Raw genomic sequence first — 21,859 nt, 5'->3', positions numbered from 1 at the left:
CCAGACTATGAAATGAATTCAACGTGTTTATTGAACTATTAACACCGTTCTTAAATGAGTTTGACTCTCTGCTAATCTAGCTGTAGTAACTCAGTCTACAGCTGCTCTAAGCCGCGTGCTGGGTGTGATGCTGTTGATCAACCCCAATGTACTCTCTAGATGTCTGTCTGTGGAAAGAGGCAGAGCATGTGTGCCCTGTCCTTTTATATGGGTTGTGAAGTGTCCCCTTGTGGTAATGCCACCTCTGGGTGTCCTGATTACCCATTGGTTGTGTCCTGTTCTAATGACCCATTGGCTGTATGTCTGCATGTCATGACATCTCTGGTGTTCCCTCTAGTGGTTACTTAGTTGTAGTGTATTTACATTAACCCCTTGTGTACATACCACCACATTCACGATCAAATTGCTGTTTTGGGGGAGCTTGCTGTGGACAATTTGAATGCTGATGTTTTGCCACAGCAGTGACTGACTTCACTTGAAAAAGGAACGAGCTTCAGCAGCTGTTAAAAGTGTGACTGGACAAGATGCAAGGCTTTAAGTCCTGGGTGTATTTAGATTTTTAGGCTGTATAAATTCAATTTGTTGAAGCAGGGAGGAAGGAGGTCTTTGGGGGAAAAAAGTGTGTTGGCGAATTGCTGGGGGGGGGGGGGGGGGGGGGTGGTGTGGGCAGCAGGTTGGGTCGTCTGCCTGTGTCTGTGGGCGCGCTCTCGCGAGAAGAGCTGAGGCGTTGTGGCTGCAGGGGAGCGGCGGCGGGGGCCATTGCGCCGAGAGGAAGGAGTCCTGAGGTGAGAAGAGCGGGAGGCGCCGGCCCCTCCACCAATGCAGCCGGGAAAAGTACACTCGGAAGCGGGGGAATAAACTGCCGTCCCCGGCCATGGTGGTAGAGGTGAGCAGGCGTCCGCTGTTCCTAACGCTGGAACCAATAGCGGCTTATATTTCATATCAAGGTGCTCGGCTCGCAACCGATTTAAAAAAAAACGGCCGCGTTTACCGACCCACCTGCGGTGCTGTCACAATTCCTATATCTATCAGCTGTAACTTAAACACCAGCCGAGATCGCCCGTCATTCACTTGGTGACTGCTCCGGGTCGCAAGGTTCCGGGTTCAAGTCCGGCTCCAGGACCTGAGTAAGACATCAAGGCTGACGGTCCCGAGAGGGTGCTGCACTGTCGGAGGTGCCGTCTGCCAAATGAGATTTTAAACCAGGGTCCCATCCCGGGACGTGTCCCTTTGTTGGTGACTGACCGAGGACCCCAAGGATACAGGTGTGTGTGTGTGATTGACTGTAGCGCCCGTCTCTTCACTGTTGCCCGAGGATCATGATTTGCTTCTTCCCAAAAATATACTTCATTCAGAAAATTTGTAAAAGTAGATTACCAAACGTTTCAACTTAAAAATGACAACCATAAAATTAGACTTGTCTTCATACAGTGATGTTCCACTACAAGGTGCTGCTAAAGAACTATAACTGTCTAGATATTTATGATATATTTTTCATGCCAGGCATGCAGCTTGAGGGCAAAACATTTCAAGTTGAGAAATGACAAAACTTGAAAATTAATTCAACTATCCTTCATACAGCATGTTCTTCTCTTGAGATGCCTCAATATAATGTCAATACTCTTGTATTTGCAAAGTACATTCAATGTCAGGTGTACAGGTCTAGCAGCTGAAAGGTCTTAGACGACCTTTCCCCACTGCATCTTTGTGGAGCCACCCAAGCTTTCATGTGCCCCATAGCATGTAGTCCTGGACCTTGGAATGTGCCAATCTACAACATTCAGTCAAGGAGCCCGCTTTGCACGAGAAGACCAGCAGGTTTAGAGTGGCCAATCCACCTACCCTGCACGTCTTTGGGCTGTGGGGATGAGACCCACACAGACACGGACAGTGACCGGGACCAGAATTGAACCTGGGTCTTTAGAGCCATGAGGCAGCAGTGCTAACCACTGCACCACCGTGCCGCCTCCATCAGCTGCATTTGATCTGAGCATGCATCCCTGGGAACAGCACATAGAGTCTTGTGTCGCACAGCTGCACAGGATGTACCTTGACAAAAAACACTGCATCTCTCCAGACCTTTGCAAAGGTGTATTTCAGAGGAGATTAGCAATAGTCCCTTCCATACAACAGCCACCTCAAGCGCAATATGCAGAGGGACTGAATCTTTGGGCATGTATGAAGGACCTGATGGGGAGGGCCTTTTACGCTACCGACCAAGCTGCATCTTGGTGCTTTTTTTGAAACGTTTGGTGATGATGCCAAATAACTTGACGGTCTGCTCTGGAAACCATCTTTCAGGATTTACCATTTATTTTTTCCTGCAAGGCCTCCTGGACTTTATGTGCAGACCATTGCCTAATGGACTTGTAGTCAAAGGTATTTTTCTGCTTAAACCTTTCCAAGAGGAATAGGTGGTTCAGTACGGTCCAACAGTTTGGAGTGGCAAGGTGACCAGACCCATACTTCACAACATATGGGACAGGGAAGACCTCAGCACATAGTAACACTTGGTGTTCGTGGTTTCGTCTCAATGGCCAATCCACCTAACCGCACATCTTTTTTAAAAAATATATATATTTATTAAAGTTTTTTAACAAAACAAAACAAATTTTCCCCCTTACAAACAATAACCCCCCCCCCGTAACAAAATAACACAAAATCGCCCTGAGCAAGATATATACATGGTAAGATTATATATTTACATAGCTTTATACACTGGCTCTCGCCCATTCATGCCAGTTTCCCCCACCCTCCATGTTATCCCCCGCTCATCCGTCCCCTCAAGCAATCTCTCGTTCCCCCTCTTCCCCCCTCTTCTCTCTCTCTTCCCCCCCCCCCCCCCCCCCCCCCAGGGTTGCTGCTGCTGCTGACCGACCTTCCTCTAATGCTCCGCGAGGTAGTCTAGGAACGGTAGCCACCGCCTGTAGAACCCCTGCGAAGACCCCCTTAAGGCAAACTTAATCCTCTCCAACTATATGAACCCAGCCATGTCGTTTGTCCAGGCCTCCACGCTAGGGGGCTTCGACTCCTTCCACATTAGCAAGATCCTTCGCCGGGCTACCAGGGACGCAAAGGCCAGAATGCCGGCCTCTTTCGCCTCCTGCACTCCCGGCTCGTCCACTACTCCAAATATTGCTAGCCCCCAGCTTGGCTTGACCCGGACTTTCACTACCTGAGATATTGCTCCCGCCACTCCTCTCCAGAACCCCTCCAGTGCCGGACATGTCCAGAACATGTGGACATGGTTCGCCGGGCTCCCCGAACATCTTCCGCATCTGTCCTCTACCCCAAAGAACCTACTCAACCTCGCCCCCGTCAGGTGCGCTCTGTGAACCACCTTAAATTGTATCAGGCTGAGCCTGGCACATGAGGAGGAGGAATTAACCCTAGCAAGGGCGTCAGCCCACAAACCTTCCTCGATCTCCTCCTCCCATTTACCCTTCAACTCTTCTGCTAGCGCTTCCCCCTCTTCTTTCATCTCTTGGTGTATTGCCGAAACCTTGCCTCCCCGACCCATACACCCGAGATCACCCTATCTTGAATTTCCTGTGTCAGGAGCAGCGGGAATTCCCTGACCTGTCGCCTCATAAAAGCCCTCACCTGCATATATCTGAATGCATTTCCCGGGGGTAGCTCAAACTTCTCCTCCAGTGCCCCTAGGCTTGCAAATGTCCCGTCGATGAACAGGCCCCCCATTCTTCTAATCCCCACCCGGTGCCAGCCCTGGAACCCCCCGTCCATTTTCCCCGGGACAAACCGGTGGTTACCCCTGATCGGGGACAACACCGAGGCTCCCACTGCACCCCTATGCCGTCTTCACTGGCCCCAGATCCTTAACGTTGCTGCCACCACCGGGCTCGTGGTGTACTTTGATGGCGAGAGCGGCAGCGGTGCCGTCACCAGCGCCCCCAAGATCGTTCCTTTGCAGGACGCCATCTCCATCCTCTTCCATGCCGCCCCCTCTCCCTCCATAACCCACTTACGGATCATCGCCACGTTTGCTGCCCAGTAGTAGCTCCCTAGGTTTGGCAGCGCCAGCCCTCCTCGGTCCCTACTGCGTTCCAGGAACCCTCTCCTTACCCTCGGGGTTTTGTTCGCCCACACAAACCCCATAATACTCCTACCTACTCTCTTGAAAAAGCCCTTGGTGATCACGATGGGGAGGCACTGGAACACAAACAAAAACCTCGGAAGGACCACCATTTTTACCGACTGCACTCTACCCGCCAACAAGAGCGGCAACATGTCCCATCTTTTGAAGTCCACCTCCATTTGGTCCACCAACCTCGTCAGATTCAGTTTGTGTAGGGCCCCCCAGCTCCTGGCTATCTGGATCCCTAGATACCGAAAGCTCCCCTCCACCCTCCTCAGCGGTAGGTCCCCTATCCCTCTTTCTTGGTCCCCTGCCTGTAGTACAAAAAGCTCGCTCTTCCCTACATTGAGCTTATAGCCCGAGAACTCCCCAAACTCCCTCAAAGTCTGCATGACCTCCACCATCCCCTCCATTGGGTCCGCCACGTACAGCAGCAGGTCGTCCGCGTATAGCGACACCCGATGCTCTTCTCCCCCGCGGACCACCCCCTCCATTTATTAGACTCCCTTAGTGATATGGCCAAGGGTTCGATCGCCAATGCAAACAACAGGGGGGACAGAGGGCACCCCTGCCTCGTTCCTTGGTACAGCCGAAAGTACTCCGAACTCCGCCGGTTCGTCACCACATTTGCCACCGGGGCTCTGTAAAGGAGTTTAACCCAGCTAATAAACCCTCCCTCGAACCCAAACCTACGCAACACCTCCCAGAGGTACTCCCACTCTACTCGGTCAAAGGCCTTTTCCGCGTCCATGGCTGCCACTATCTCCGCCTCTCCCTCCTCCGATGTCATCATTATCACGTTTAAGAGCCGCCGCACATTCGTATTTAATTGCCTGCACTTTACAAATCCTGTCTGGTCCTCATGTATCACCCCCGGGACACAGTCCTCAATCCTCGTGGCCAGCACTTTTGCCAATAGCTTAGCGTCCACATTAAGGAGCGAAATCGGCCTGTACGATCCACATTGCAGTGGGTCCTTGTCTCGCTTCAGAATCAAGGAAATTGTCGCCTCCGACATTACCGGGGGCAGGGTCCCCTCCTCTCTTGCCTCGTTAAAGTCCTCACTAGTAGCGGGGCCAACAGGTCCGCATACTTTCTATAGAACTCCACCGGGAACCCATCCGGCCCCGGGGCCTTCCCCGCCTGCATGCTCCCCAAACCCTTACTCAGCTCCTCCAACCCGATTGGTGCCCCCAAACCAGCCACCTCTTGCTCCTCCACCCTCGGGAACCGCAGTTGTTCCAGGAATCTTCCCATCCCCTCGCTCTCTCGCCTCTCGCTCTCTCTCTCTCGCGCTCTCTCTCTCTTCCTTCCTCTCTCTCTCTCTCCCCCCCCCCCCCGTGTGGGGGGGGGGGGGGGGGGGGGGGGGCTGGGATCTGTACAGCTCTTCATAGAAGGCCTTGAATACCTTGTCTATTTCCGTTGCACTCTGGGCCATGGCTCCCCCACCATCTTTGACTCCCCCTATTTCCCTCACTGCCGCCCTCTCACGGAGCTGGTGTGCCAGCATCCGACTGGCCTTTTCCCCGTACTCGTAGGTCGCCCCCTGCGCCTTCCTCCACTGTGCCTCCGCCTTCCCCGTGGTCAACAGGTCAAACTCTGTCTGGAGCCGTCGCCTTTCCCCAAGTAATCTTTCCTCCGTGGCCTCTGCGTATCTCCTGTCCACTCGCAAAATCTCCCCCACTAACCTCTCCCTTTCCCTGCCCTCTGTCTTCTCCCTATGAGCCCTGATGGAGATTAGCTCTCCCCTGATCACCACCTTCAACGGCTCCCATACCACCCCCACTCGCACCTCCCCATTGTCGTTGGCCTCCAGGTACCTTTCAATACACCCCTTACCTTACCACACACCACCTCATCTGCCAACAGTCCCACATCCAACCGCCACAGCGGGCATTGGTCCCTCTCCTCTCCCAGCCCCACTTCCACCCATTGCGGGGCATGGTCCGAAACGGCTATGGCCGAATGCTCCGTCCCCTCCACCCTCGGGATGAGCGCCGTGCGCAGCACAAAGAAGTCTATCCGGGAGTATGCCTTGTGCACGTGGGAGAAGAAAGAAAATTCCCTGGCCTGCGGTCTTGCAAACCTCCATGGGTCCACTCCCCCCATCTGGTCCATAAACCCCCTGAGCACCCTGGCCGCCGCCGGCCTCTCTCCCGTCCTTGATCTGGAGCGGTCTAGTGCTGGATCCAGCACTGTATTAAAGTCCCCTCCCATTATCAGTCCTCCTACCTCCAGGTCCGGGATGCGCCCCAACATGCGCTTCTCTCCTCCTCCTCCTCCTCCTCCTCCTCTCCCCCCCCCCCCCCCCCCCCCCCCCCCCCCCCCCCCGCTGACTAGCCATCTCCTTTTCTGGGCCAGTCCCGTGTCCGCGTCTCCCTCACCCTCCAGGCCCCCAATCGGGGGACCTCCGTCCCGGCCACCTCTTCTGTGTCCCATTCCCTTTCGGCCAGTGCAGCAGCAACCCTGTTTCTTCTCTCCCCCCCCCCCCCCCCGCCCGCTAGATCCCTGTCTAGCTTTTTTGCTCCCCCCATATCACTCCCGTAAGTCAAAACATGTGGACACTCGCCCCTGTGTCGCCTCCACTGCCCCCAGATAGTCAGCGTCACCGCCACCACCGGACTCGTGGTGTACCTTGTCGGCGAGAGCAGCAGCGGTGCCGTCACCAGCGCCCTCAGGCTCGTGCCCACTCAGGACGCCATCTCTAGCCTCTTCCACGCCGCCCCCTCTCCCTCCATTACCCACTTACGAATCATCGCCACATTGGCTGCCCAATAAAAGCCACACAAATTTAGCAGCGCCAGCCCTCCCCTGTCCCTGCTACACTCCAGAAACACTCTCTTCACCCTCGGGGTCTTATTCGCCCACACATGATGCTCCTGCTTACCCGTTTGAAAAAGGCCTTGGGGATCAAAATGGGAAGGCACTGGAACACAAAGAGAAACCTCTGGAGGACCGTCATTTTGACCGATTGCACCCTACCCGCTAGTGAGAGTGGCAGCATATCCCATCTTTTAAAATCCTCCTCCATCTGCTCCACCAAATTGAGCTCGTGCAGGGCCCCCCAACTCCGAGCTACTTGGATCCCTAGGTACCGAAAGCTCCTTTCCGCCCTCTTCAGCGATAACTCGTCTATTCCCATTCCCTGGTCCCCTGAATGCACCACAAAGAGCTCACTCTTCCCTACGTTGAGTTTATACTCCGAAAAGTCCCCAAACACCCTAAGGATCGGCACCCCTGCCTCGTCCCCCGGTACAGCCGAAAGTACTCCAACATCCGCCGGTTCGTAGCCACACTCGCCACCGGGGCTCTATATAGCAGCCTGACCCAACTGATGAACCCCTCCCCAAACCCAAACCTCCGCAACACTTCCCAAATATACTCCCACTCCACCCAAGGATTTTATTTTTAATTATGGGACGGGCATCACTGGCTAGACCAGCATTTATTGCCCATCCCTAATTACCGTGGAGAAGGTGATGGTGAGCTGCCTCTTTGAACTGCTGCAGTCCATGTAGTGTCGGTATATCCACGGTGCTGTTAGGGAATTCTAGGATTTTTGTTCAGACACAGTGAAGGAACAGCATTATATTTCCAAGTCAGATTGGTGCGTGGCTTGGAGGGGAACTTCAGGAGGTGTGTTCTGATGTGTCTGCTGCCCTTGACTTTCTAGATGGTAATGGTTGCGGGTTTTGAAGATAGTGCCAATGGAGCCTTGGCGATTTCCTGCACTGCATCTTATAATAATAATAACCTTTTATTGTCACAAATATGAAGTTACTGTGAAAAGCCCCTAGTCGCCACATTCCGGTGCCTGTTCGGGTAAGCTGGTACGGGAATTGAACCCGCGCTGCTGGCCTTGTTCGGCATCATACACCAGCTGTTTAGCCCACTGAGCTAAACCAGTGTATGGGTGGTAAACACAGCTGACATTGTGTGTCAGTGGCAGAGAGAGTAAATCGTACCCCATCTACAAGCAATCAAGCAGGCTGCTTTTTTCTGGATGATATCAAGCTCATTGAATGTTGTTGGAGCTGCACTTATCCAGGCGAATGAAGAGTAAACTCCTGACTTGTGCCTTAATGTTGGACAGATGTCGGTGAGTCAAGAGGTCAGTTACTCTCTGCAGGATTCCTAGCCTCTGACCTCTTGTCGCCACAGTATTTAGAACATAGAACATAGAGAAACAGTGCAGAAGGAGGCCATTCGGCCCAACGAGTCTGCACCGACCCACTTAAGCCCTTATTTCCACCCTATTCCCATAACCCAATAAACCCTCCTAACCTTTTTGGACACTAAGGGCAATTTAGCATGGCCAATCCAACTAACCTGCACATCTTTGGACTGTGGGAGGAAACAGGAGCACCCGGAGTACACGGCTAGTCCAATCAGTTTTGGTCTATGGTAACCCCCAGAATGTTGATAGTGGGGAAATAAGCAATAGTGATACCATTGAATGTCCAGGGGAGAAGTTGGATATTTTCTTGTTGGCGATGGTCCTCGCCTGGCACTTACTGATGCATATGTTACTTGCCATTTGTCAGTCCAAGCCAGTATATTGCCCAGGTCTTGCTGTCTTTGGACATGGGCTGCTTCAGTATCTGAGGAGTTGCAAATGATGCTGAACATTGTGCAGTTATCAGCGAACATCCCCACTTCTGACCTTATGGTGGAAGGGAGGTCATTATTGATAAAACAGCTAAAGATGATTGGGCCTAGGACAGAGATCTAGCAGCTCAAATTGAGTATACCTGAGGAGCTCCTCCAGTGATATCATGGAAATTAGTTGATTGACCTACAACAACCACAATGACCTTGCTTTGTGTTTGTTATAACTCCAACCAATGGAGAGTTTTCCCCGATTCCTGTTTTGCTAAGGCTCGCCTTGATGTCTTGATGTGCCTTGATGTCACACATGATCAAATGCTGACTTGATGTCAAGGCCAGTGTCTCTCAACTCATCTCCGGAGCTCAGCTCTTTTGTCCATGTGTGAACCAAGGCTGCAATGAGGTCAGGGGCTGAGTGATCCTGATGGAACCCAAACTGAGAGTCAGTGACACGGCTTTGCTAAGTAAGTACCGCTTGATAGCACAGTGAATTATCTTTTCTATCGCGTTGCTGATGATCGAGAGCAGACTAATGGGGCAGTAATTGGCCAGGTTGAATTTGACCTTTTTATGTACAGGACATATCTGGGCAATTTTCCATATTACCAGGTAGATGCTGGTGTTGTAGCAGCTTGGCTAGGGCTGCAGCAATTTCTGGAGCACAAGTCTTCAGTACTATTGATGTAAAAGATCCCAGGGCACTGTTTTTGAAGAGGAGCAGGAGAGTGTTCTCTCCAGTACCATGGCTAATATTTATCCTCCAATCACCATCACAGAAACAGATGATCTTGTCATTAGCACATTATTGTTTGTGGGAACTTGCTGTATGCAAAATTGACTGCTGTGTTTCCTACATTACAACAGTGACTACACATTTTAAAAGTAATTAATTGGCAGTAAAGTGCCTTTTGGGTATCTGGTAGTTGTGCAAATACTATATTAATGCACATCTTTGTTTCTTAAGATTTTAAACAGATTGCTAGGCCAAGAACAGAAATCTCAAATATGTTGTAGTACAATGAATATCAGTGTCCCGATTCTGGGATCTGCCAGTAGCTCAGAGGATACAAATAAAAGATTGAAACCTTAATCTACTTGCACAACAAAGGTTAGTTATAACGTTTATCTGTGTGTAGTTTGGGGAATTTATGGTAGTTTTGCCTCTTTAGTGGAGCAAGGACTATATGTTAGGTATTGGATTGACCATAGCACCTTACTTCATTTTAATATTTACCCACATAATTTTAATTGTATATATATTTGTTTCTTCATATTAAATAATTATGTGGTTACAGCATTTATAATTTTCCTCTGTCAAATCTTGACATCGGTCTTGTGTTAAATGCTGATGCAAAGGTTGATGACATTCTTGGGAAGCAAAGCTATTAACCTCGTACGTCTCTTTAAATTACTTCTTATACCTGTGATCTCTTATTAATCCAGGAAAAATTAGAATTAAAGCATGTAAGGCAATGCAGAGCTCTCTTCATTGTAATTGGTTAGAAAGCCTTTATTTGTACAAAGCTCCCAAAAGAGGTTGAGATCATAGTATTTGTGATACTATGCTGGTACTTAAATATTTAATGAAGGTATTGAAATTGTGTGTTTATATTGTGCTGAGATGATCAGAGTGAGATACATTTGCAAATGTGTGTCAAATACTGCAGCAATGTGAAACAACTTTACATTGAAATTTTCATCTCTTTAATATTGTAAATATGATTTGAAAGCAAACAAAACTATATACATAAATGGTTTAATTAACGCACAATATAGAGTTACTGTTTTGTTTTTTGCTGCCTACCTGAAAGAAACTAATGTATTTCTTTGCAAAACTTGCAAAAATGTGACTTTTGATGCTTTTGCTTGTTTTATCAGACCATATAGCATTTTCATCTGCACATGGCCTTCATGGTTTTTTTCGTTCAACTTCCTTGCTTGAAAAACTCTGAGATGGTGTATCCTGTTGGCAGAATTGTTGTAAACTGGGTGAGGGCAAGGACCAGGAAACCTTTTGCTGGTTGCACCTATTGCTCTCCCTCAGCTGATGAATACTCTTCCATGATGGACATCTTTTGGAAGAAGCGTAGCGAGTTTGTAAATACACAGAGTATACTCTGGTGCCAAACTTCAATGTCCATCAGCAAGATTGCTTGATAGTACTATCGCTGACAGAACTGACTTTTGAGGCCTGAAGGATGCAGCTGCAATACTAGACCTGCAGCGGGTGATGAAAGAACCAACATGAGGGAGAAATCTTGTCCTCACTGATCTGCCTGTCATGGTTGTGTCTGTTCGTAGTAATCCTGGTCAGGATGAAGTCCTATTTTCACACTGAGGACAAACTCCATGTTGTGTGCCACTTCCACTGTGTTAAATGGATAGAACAGATCTAGCAGCTCAAACTGGGTATCCGTGAAGTGCTGTATGTAATCAGCAACAGAGTTGTATTCCACTAGAATCTGTAACCTCATTCTGATATTCCAGCAGGGACCAACCTTGGTTGAGTATTGGAGAGTTGCCTGGAACAGCACCAAGCAGACCTAAAAATAAAGTGCAAACCTAGTGAAACCACAAGGTGAATGCTAAAGAGCAGACACAAACCAATTCAGCCAGAAGTACTGAGTGGATAATCCATCTCGGCCTTCTGAGGATCCTACAATCATAGAAGCCAATCCTGAAGCTGTTTGATTCACTGTGTATTATATCGAGAAACAACTGAGTGCACTGGCTGCAGCATAAACAATGGTCCCAACAACGCCCAGCTGTAGTGCTGAAATCTTTGTGCTTCAGAATTAGGCGTGCCTCTAGTCAAGTTGTTCCAGTACAGCTATGACACTGCCACCTACAACAAAGTGGAAAATTGTCCAGGTATATCTTGTCCACAAAATTCCAACTGCACATATGAATATTTCAAAGGTTTCTGTCTATTTTACTCCGTAATTGTGAGCACTGTTAACCTGGCTTATTCTTAACACACAATCTAAGCCAGTGTGAAGGATCTGAGTTCTATTTATAAAGTTGATTTGAATTTAGAGTGGATTAATTAAAGCAATTCTCTGATATTAGAGGGGTTTGCATCATTGTGATGTGAAGAGTTTTTGAGTAAATTGCATTGTCCTTTATCTTACCTTTTTGTTAAAGTGCTGCAGTTTTGTGACCATTAGAGTTTAATCAACATATTGCATTTATATGGCACTTTATCCTGTGGGATGTCTCAAAATCATTTCATCACTGCATTTCTTGGTTCAGAAAATTAATGGTTTGACCTTGGTAGATGTGTGCGCATATGGTGGTGGGGTAAGGATTGGTTATGGTGCTCTCTGCAGTTGAATAGCTTGATCATCGTCACAGCTCAGAAAGGAATAATGGCTGCTTCAGCATGTACCCACGTACCTTTGCTTCACAGCTCCAGTTCCCAGGTTTGATTTCCGGCTTGGGTCACTGTGTGGAGTCTTCACGCTCTCCCCGTGTCTGCGTGGGTTTCCTCCAGGTGTTCCGGTTTCCTCCTACAAGTCCCGAAAGACATGCTATTAGGGATTTTGAACATTCTGAATTCTCCCTCTGTGTACCCGAACAGGTGCCGGAATGTGGCGACTCGGGGCTTTTCACAGTAACTTCATTGCAGTGTTAATGTAAGCCTACTTATGACAATGAAGATTATTATTACCCATGGAACTGAACTCAGCAACAAGTTGACTACTTCAAAAGAGAAGATGGGAATTGGCAAAACATTGCAATATTATTCATAATATTTGTATTTATGTATCACTTCTCAACTTGAAATATCACCAGGTATCTCTAAACTTAAAAATAAATTGTTCACCCAATGCTTAACTTTGTAATTTACTGCACCACCCAATCTCCAACTCTCCAGAATTAATCTATTTTCACTAGTTAACCTTGGCATATTGCACCAGAAACAAAGATGACATTGTGTCCCATGTTTATGCTCCACACAAACCTCTTTCCATCCCTCTTCATCTAATCTTAACCACATATCTATCCTTCCATTATTTTCTTCACAATTTGCTTACCTACCTGTCTCTTAAATACAATGTTTTGACGGAAACCTATCCTTTTTATCCACTTTTGTTTGTGAGAGCAAAAATTGATGGAGACAATCATGAATGAGTGGCCTCTTCTCTCATCTCTGGGTAGATCTGCTGTCCCTGCTTGCAGACAAAAGAATAAATAAGGAGGGCGAAACCATTTTCCTCAATCCCAGAATAACAATATAGTCGAGGGAAATATTTTTCTAAAAGCGATATAAATCTCAAGTAAATTTTTCAACTATTTAGAAAATAATTTAAAGATCTGAATAACATTTTGAATCCCATTTTCTGCATCTAATAATTTGACCATTGAAGACAAGGCAGTGCTGTGCAACTGTACTAAAAATCTTGGTAAATATAATTTTCAAATATAAATTAAATACAATAGACTGGATGATAATTACACAGCAAAAGAAGTATGATAAATGCTTAGAATGGTAGGATTTGGCTTTTAACACTGGTGGGGAGAACTTTTCAATCATAATGTAAACCCATCAGTAAAGGAGCACTGAATTATCTCTCTCCTGATATTCCTAAAAGTATACTTCTGTTAAAAAATGGGAATTGATATCTTCAAATGCCAAACCACATCATCTAGGTGTCCCTGCCACTGCAGTTGAGGGTTTGGCAATAGGATGTAATCAAATACAATTGACTGGAACCCTTCCTTAACATCGCAAGGAAATTCCTTCTCTTTCTACTCTTCCTGCTCCCCACTGTTAGCTGACATCTGAGAATTTTAAAACGGTTTTTCCTTGTGTATTCGCAATAAAGTCAGAGGCTAAAAATACTCTTGTGATATGAATTAGTGTTTTACTTTTAACTCTTTTTCCAGGAAAGTGAAGGTGGAAACATGTCATTCAATTTGAAATACATTTCACTGGGAGTTCTAGTTTTTCAAACAACCAGCCTTGTACTGACTATGCGTTACTCCCGTACATTCAAGGAAGAAGGACCCCGTTATCTAGCATCAACTGCTGTTGTCATTGCGGAGGTGATGAAGATTACAGCATGCCTTTTGTTAGTCTATAAAGATTCTAGTAAGTATACTATTTAGTACTTAATATAATTTTTCTGGTATAAATTTGCAATAATCTTTTTATTAGATTTTGTACATAAAACTCATTCTATTGTTTCATCTTGTGAATACTAGAATCCCATTGGTTGAGAAATATCCATTTTATTGAAATTGTTTAGTCAACTATCAGATCAGAATGAATGGAAACATTGAGTTTGGTGTGAATCGCAAATCCTGAATTGCAAGAAATTTTAACTGGACTGTTTGTGCACATTTCAAAGTCCTGCTTGGCTGCATCCTAGATTTGCAACACTATTTCACCTGATCAACCGTTCTGGTTATGATTAAGTAAATTGAAGAAAAATTATTTTTATTAGTCAAAGGCAACAGATTTGCAGATGACACATGAACAAAGGGACACTTTGTGGCAATTTATTTTATACGCAGAGGGTTGTTGCAACATGGAAGCAGAGCTGGAAGTAGACCATAACAACTTTTTAAAATGAAATGGATAAGTATTTTAAACAAATAAATGTACATGTGTCAGGGAAAAGGGCAAAAAAAACCAGAAACATGGGACGATTGGCAGCAAAGAAGGAGGCTTTTCAACCTATTGTGTCTGTGTTGACAGAAAAAGAGTTATCCAGTCTATTCTTACCTTCCAGCTCTTTATCAATAGCCCTGTATATGAAGGCACCTCAAGTGCACATTCAAATGTTTTTTTTTAATCGGATGAGATTTTCTGTTTCTACCATCCTCTTAGGCAATTCCTTTTTAAAAAAAAAATTCAGAGTACTCAATTCTTTTTATTCCAATTAAGAGGCAGTTTAGCGTGCCCAATTCACCTACTCTGCACATCTTTGGGTTGTGGGGGAGAGACCCACGCAGACCCTGGGAGAATGTGCAAACACCACACGGACAGTGACCCGGGGCCGAAATCGAACCCGGAACGCCAGCGCTGTGAGGCAGCAGTGATAACCGCTGCACCACTGTGCCGCCCTGCCCATAGGCAATTCCAAACCTTCACCACCCTGTGTGAGGCAACATTAGTCCTCACTTCTTCCTCCCCCAAAGCTTTCCAGCAATGACTTTTAATCTGTGGCCTTCCTGGTAATGGAAATAACCTTCCGATCCACCATCTAGTCCTCATAATTTTATACACCTCAATTAAATCTTCTCTCCACCTTCTTGGTTCCAAAAAAGCCTATTGGTTTTTCCTCATTACTAAAATTCTCTATTCCTGGCAACATCCTTGTAAATCCTCTCGATACCAGTTTAATGCAATCCTGTCCTTTTATGTAATGTGGTAATCAGAACTGTACACAGTATTCTAGCTGTACAAGTGTTCTGTATGCTCTTATATTCAATGTCAATGGCCAATAAGCAGAATATCCCATATGCCTTTTTGATCACCCTATCTATAGGTCCTGCTCCCTTCAAGGATCTATGGAAATGTGCTCCAAGATCACTCGGTTTCTCTGCATGTCCCAAACCCTACCATTTATTGTCTATTCCCTTCTCTTGTTTGCCTTCCCCAATCACATTGATTTCTCCAGATTGATTGGCATTTTTCTGCCCACTTGAACAGTCTATTTGTGTCTTTCCACAGCTTGCTTCCTTCCTCTCAAAGGGAATGAAGTGGATAAACCTTTTGGATGGTAACTACAGGTGTAGTAGGCTGAATGGCCTCCTTTTGTAATCATAGAATCCTTCCAGTGCAGAAGGAGGCCATTCGGCTCAGCGTGTCTGTACTGACCCTCCATAAGAGCACCCTACCTAGACCCAATCCTCTGCCCCATCCCTATCACTGCACCTAACCTTTGGACACTTAAGGGGCATTTAGCATAGCCAATCCACCTAATTTGCACATCTTTGGACTGCAGGAGGAAACTCACACATGGGGAGAATGTGCAAACTCCACACAAACAGTCGCCCGAGGAATCAAACCCCGGTCCATGGCGTTGTGAGGAACATGGGAATTAGGAGCAGAATTGGCAATTCAGCCCTTGGAGCCTGCTCTGCCATTCAATCAGATCATGGCTGATCTCTTCCTGGTCTCAAATCCACCTCCCCCCTACCTTTTCCCCATATCTCTTGAACCTGTTTTTAAAATCAGAAATCTATCTATCTCCTTCTTGAAACCATTTGATGACTCCGATTCCACCACATTATGGGGCAGCGGGTGCCACAAATTCACCACCCTCCACGAGAAATAGTTCTGCCTCATTTCAGTTCTAAATCTACCGCCTTTCAACCTATAACTGCGGCCTTATGTTCTAGGTTGCCCCACAGGGGGAACATTTGGTCTGCGTTTACTTTATCAATCCCTTTTAGTATTTTATATACCTTGATCAGATCCCCTCTCATCCTTCGAAACTCCAGCGAGTATAAGCCCAAACTGTTTAATCTCTCCTCGTACGTCAACCCTTTCAGCCTGGAATCAATCTGGTGAACGTCCTCTGATGCCACCACATTCCTCCTCCAATAAGAAGACCAAAACTGGACACAATACTCCAGATGTGGTCTCACCAACACCCTATACAATTGCAGCAACAAGGGGAGCTTTCTGAGTATGAGGGCGCTGGAGGAGAAGTTTGGGTTGGCGAGGGGAAACACATTCCGGTATCTGCAGGTGCGGGACTTCCTACGTAAACAGGTGTCAACCTTCCCGCTCCTACTGCTAAGAGGGATTCAGGACAGGGTAGTTTCCAGAGGATGGGTAGGAGAAGGGAGCGTCTCGGACATTTACGAGGAACTTATGGGGTCAGAGGAGATGCAGATCGAGGAGCTGACGTGCAAGTGGGAGGAGGAGAGATCGTGGACGGTCTATGGGCGGATGCGTTGAGTAGAATCGACGCATCCCCAACATATGCCAGGCTCAGCCTGATACAATTTAAGGTCGTTCACCGGGCTCACATGACAGTGGCCCGGATGAGCAGATTCTTTGGGGTGGAAGACAGGTGTGCAAAATGTGCGGGAGGACCAGCGAACCATGTCCACATGTTCTGGGCATGTCCGAAGCTTAGGGGATTTTGGCAGGGGTTTGCAGATGTCATGTCCACGGTGTTAAAAACAAGGGTGGCGCTGAGTCCAGAGGTGGCGATTTTCGGGGCGTCGGAAGACCCGGGAATCCAGGTGGAGAGAGGCAGACGTTCTAGCCTTTGTTTCCCTGGTAGCCCGGAGACGGATACTATTAGGTTGGAGGGACTCAAAGCACCTGAAGTCGGAGACCTGGCTATCGGACATAGCTAGCTTTCTCTGTTTGGAGAAAATTAAGTTCGCCTTGAGAGGGTCACTGTTGGGGTTCACCCGGAAGTGGCAACCGTTCGTCGACTTATTCGTGGAAAATTAATCGTCAGCGGGGGGGGGGGTTAATAAAGGTGGGACCTGTAAGGGAGGGAGACTGCTTTTGCACTATGTTTATAGTTTCATGTACATTGTTTACTGTGTTGTTGTTATAATACCAAAAAATACCTCAATAAAATGTTTATTAAAAAAAAACAATTGCAACAACACTTGCATAGTGGTTAGCACAATGGCTTCACAGTTCCAGGGTCCCAGGTTTGATTCCCGGCTTGGGTCACTGACTGTGTGGAATCTGCACGTTCTCCACGTGTGTGCGTAGGTTTCCTCCGGGTGCTCCAGTTTCCTCCCACAGTCCAAAGCTGTGCAGGTTAGGCGGATTGGCCATGCTAAATTGCCTTTAGTGTCCCAAATTGCCCTTAGTGTTGGGTGGGGTTACTGGGTTATGGGGATAGGGTGGCGGTGTGGGCTTGGGTAAGGTGCTCTTTCCAAGAGCCGGTGCAGACTCGATGGGCCAAATGGCCTGCTTCTGCATTGTAAATTCTCTGATTCTCTACTTTTATGCTCCAATTTTTTTGCAATAAATGCTAACATTCCATTTGTCTTTTTGCTGAGGCAGCAGTGCTAACCACTATGCCACCATGTCTGTGTGTGTATGCGCTCCCCTCAGTTGGGGAAAGAAACATATGAAACACTATTATAACCCGCTTTTGTATGAATGTCTAGAACAACGACACAAAGTACTTGACCTATTCATACGTAATTGCGAATTCAATTTAATTAATGATATTCTTCTACTTTCCCTTGCATAATAGCATTTCTAACTAGATAATAAATGGGCGGAGGGGGGAAAAAAAATCATTTTTTTATTTCTTCACGAGATGTGGGCATCCCTGGCGAAGCCAGCATTTATTGCCCATCCCTAATTGTCCTTAAGGAGATGGTGATGAACTGCCTTGAACTACTGCAGACCATCTGGTGTACTACAGAACCAGAGAATTCCTACAGTGCAGAAAGAGGCCATTCAGCCCATTGGGTCTGCACTGACCCTCTGAAAGAGCACCCTACCTAGGCCCGCTTCCCTGTCTTATCCCTGTAACCCCACCTAACCTTTATGTCTTTTGACACTAAAGGGGCGTTTTAGCATGGCCAATCCACCGAACCACATCTTTGGAATGTGGGAGGAAACCAGAGCACCCGGACGAAATCCATGCAAACATGGGTGCAAACTCCACACCCAAGGCCGGAATTGAATGCTGGTGCTGTAAGGCAGCAGTGCTAACCACTGTGCCACCCCACTCAAAATGCTATTAGGAAGAGAGTTCCAGGAATCTGACCCTGTAACGGCCATAATAGTTCCAAGTAAGTATGGTGTGTATTGGAGAGGAACTTGCATGTGGTGGTGTTCCTATGTATCTGCTGCCTTTGTCCTTGATGTTGTAGGTTTTGAAGATTTTAATTCTTTAGGTAAATAAAGATATTTCAGCATTAACACTTTGAAAGGTTAACCTACTTGTGTTGTTTTAATTTTTTCTTAGGTTACAGTTTGAAAGCGCTACAGAGAGTGTTGCAAGATGAAATTATTAACAAGCCAATGGACACACTAAAACTTGCCATTCCTTCTGGAATTTACACACTTCAAAATAACCTCCTTTATGTAGCATTGTCCAATTTAGATGCAGCAACTTATCAGGTAAAATATTAACCTCATGTATTTCCCCGGCCTCGTTTTTAAATATTCTTTCTTTCAGTTGTGTTTTTCTTATTTGGTAAGAGTAAGTTTTAAAAGGTCCTGCATTACAAATCTACTGCAAGTATTTGAAGATGTTCTTGATGAAATTATTATTATTATTTAAAAAAATATATTTTTATTCTCCATTTTTACATTTTCTTCAGAATTTACACCACCAACAAACGGTAAACGGTAACGAATACAATGTCAATCCCCTTATCAACAACAACGATCCCATCCTCCCACCACCCCCCAAACAACGACCCACCTGACAATATAAGCACCAAATAAAACCCAAGGTGGAAAAAAAGGAAAAGGTATCAGGAATCGCCTATGGTCACCATTGACATATATAGTCCACCCCTGACGCCGGAGTGAAACAGTCCGGTTTTCACTCCAGCGTCAGGACTTAGTCTCCCGATGGGAGAATTACGCCCCATACATCCTTGATGTCGGAGGTGAAATTTTGGGAAATTTCTACATTCAATATGCTGTCAGCTCATTGTTGCTTTACAAGTACATTAAGGGTAAAAGGATAACTAGGGAAAAAGCAGGGCCTATTAAGGACCTCAGTGGTAATGTGTGTGTGGAGCCAGAGGATGTAAGTAGGTTTCTGAGTGAATACTTTGTCAGTGTTCACTTGTGAAATGACAGAAGGACTGTAATACAATTAAAGAGATTAACATAGACACAGAGGAGGTTCTGAGTGGTCTGGTTGGCTTAAACCTAGACAAATTTCCAGGGCCAGATGAAATTTCCAATGTGGTACCATTATTCAAGAAGGGATAAACCAGGAAACTTCAGGCCAGTCAGTCTAACTAACCTCAGTGGTGGGGAAACTATTGAAAGCAATTCTGAGAGTCAGAATTAATCAGCATTTGGAGAGGGAGGGATTAATCAACCACAGTCAGTATTGTTTGGTTAAGGGGAAGTCATGTCTGACCAACTTTTTAAAAAAAAATGTTTTTATTCTCCATTTTCACATTTTCCTTCAAAATTTACACCCCACCCACAGACAGTAAATGGTAACAAATACAAAATCAATCCCCTTAACAATAACAACAATCCCATCCTCCCACCACCCCAAACAACGGCCCACCTGTCAATATATGCATCCAATAAAACAAACCCTCCCACTTTGGAAACAAAAACAAAGGAGTCCGGGACCGCCCATGGTCACCATTAACCTATCGAGTCGTCGCCCCCCACCCCCACAATATTCAATGCCATCCAATCCCCGAAAGAGTACTGTGAATGACACTCATGAATTGTAGACCGCCCTTCCCGACTCCTCTCCTCCACTTCCTCTTGTAAACTCCTCTCCCCAACCTCTGTTCCTTCCCCCAACTTTTCACCCCGGCTAGACTCAACGAAACCTGTTCTACCAGGCTCCGATGGCCGCAGGCCCCCCCCCCCCCCCCCCCCCCCCCCCCCCCTCACTCCCATTCACTGGCTGGCTTAACCGGACAGCGTGGAGGCCCCCACCTAGGTCTCCTTCCCCCCTTCCCGGTCCAGGGAAAACCAAGAAATCCCCTTTGGCACACAACTCCAACATACATACCCAAGCCCCAAAGAACCATCAATGCAAATGAAAGTCCCAACTCTTCCCTTGTCCAAATATGCAGCATTGACTCATTTAGTACATACACACGCAGTGAAAAAATAAAGTTACATGAGGCTACATCGGTACACGACCCGCTCTCAGTCCCATTTCTCAATTCTGCCACAGTCCTTCTGCCTTTGTAAACTCCTCCGCTGCTTCCGCCGTCCAAAATAAAAGTCCTTGGATTTGTAGGTCACCCTCAACTTAGCTGGATATAATATGCTGCACTGCACCTTGCTGATGTACGTGCCTTCTTCACCTGGCTGAAAGCAGCCCGCCTCCTTGACAGCTCCACCCTAAAGTCCTGGTATATGCGTATACCAGCTCCAGCCCACTGCACCACCCGCTTCTGCTTTGCCCACTTGATACCGCTGTCCTCACCGGGGCAATCGCCTCCTCCACCAGCACTTTCAATACCGCCCCCATTTCCTTCTTCATCATTTCCATGTGCTTTGTGAACTATTTTTCAAGTTCCACAGCCATCACCTTGGTAATTTCTTCTGCTTGAGCAATGCGGCCTCCCCTGGTGCCCCAGCCTCCGCTTTCCTCACAGTTCCTGCGCTGATTTTTCCACTCACCGGCGGACTTTCATTAACTCTCTTTTTCACGGCCGTTTATTTTCCAAACTTGGACATTTCTCCACCCTGTGCCTTCTTACAGTTTTTCAGCCTCCGTTGTCCCCGGGACTGGGCCTTAAAACCCCGAAATTTCTATTCCCGAGCGGGAGCCCTCCAGTGTGCGGCTGCCTCACCCCCTCTGTCACCGGAAGTCCTTGATGAAATTATTAATATGTTTGAATTTTTCAAAGCCATTTGATGTATCTTTAGAATGTTAAACTTTATGACAAATCAGCTACCTTGGTTGAAAGCTGGATTGGTAATTGAAACAAATGAAAAATCCCTGGCTGGGTCAACGATAGTGGAATTCTAGAGGTGTGCTGTTTACACAATTTATGAATGACCGAGTATTAAACAACATCAGCTGTTATTAATACACTACCTTTCACATAGTAACCATCCCATGGTGCTTCAGAAACAAAATTTGACATCAAGCCACAGAAAATAGTATTGGTCCAAGTGAAGAGTTAGAGTTTAAGAAAGGTCTCCATGCGGCCTCACGGCGCCAAGGTCCCAGGTTCGATCCCGGCTCTGGGTCACTGTCCGTATGGAGTTTGCACATTCTCCCCGTGCTTGCGTGGGTTTCGCCCCCACAACCCAAAAGATGTGCAGGCTAGGTGGATTGGCTAAATTACCCCTTAATTGGAAAAAAAAATGAATTGGGTACTCTAAATTTAAAAAAAAAAAGGTCTCCAAAGAGGAGAAAGCGATCGGAAAACCTGAGGTTTTTGGAGAACATTCCAGTGATTAGGTTCCAGTCAGCTGAAGGTACAGACCCAATTAAATATGCAGGATGCACAAGAGACCAGAATTGGAGGAATGCAGAG

The 21,859-nt window shown here is 46.7% G+C and overlaps 1 protein-coding gene across 3 annotated transcripts in view; it reads left to right on the top strand.

The window, feature by feature from the left end:
• Nucleotides 1–716: 716 nt before the first annotated feature.
• LOC140426520 (UDP-N-acetylglucosamine transporter) overlaps nucleotides 717–21,859 on the top strand; it is a 46,550-nt gene continuing 25,407 nt past the window's right edge. Inside the window, exons 1-4 of one of the 3 annotated variants that reach the window (XM_072511394.1) lie at nucleotides 728–886; nucleotides 9,669–9,812; nucleotides 13,595–13,799; nucleotides 18,619–18,773. In XM_072511394.1, coding sequence (XP_072367495.1) covers nucleotides 13,613–13,799; nucleotides 18,619–18,773 — 342 coding nt within the window. In that variant the 5' untranslated portion in view covers nucleotides 728–886; nucleotides 9,669–9,812; nucleotides 13,595–13,612. Of the gene's footprint in view, nucleotides 887–1,089; nucleotides 1,266–9,668; nucleotides 9,813–13,594; nucleotides 13,800–18,618; nucleotides 18,774–21,859 lie in introns of those variants that run through there. The other 2 variants (XM_072511393.1, XM_072511395.1) reach the window with 2 other exon arrangements.

This window comes from Scyliorhinus torazame, chromosome 7 (genome assembly GCF_047496885.1).
Source record: "Scyliorhinus torazame isolate Kashiwa2021f chromosome 7, sScyTor2.1, whole genome shotgun sequence".
NCBI classification, from domain to species: domain Eukaryota; kingdom Metazoa; phylum Chordata; class Chondrichthyes; order Carcharhiniformes; family Scyliorhinidae; genus Scyliorhinus; species Scyliorhinus torazame.
This window is presented reverse-complemented; position numbering and strand designations above follow the sequence as displayed.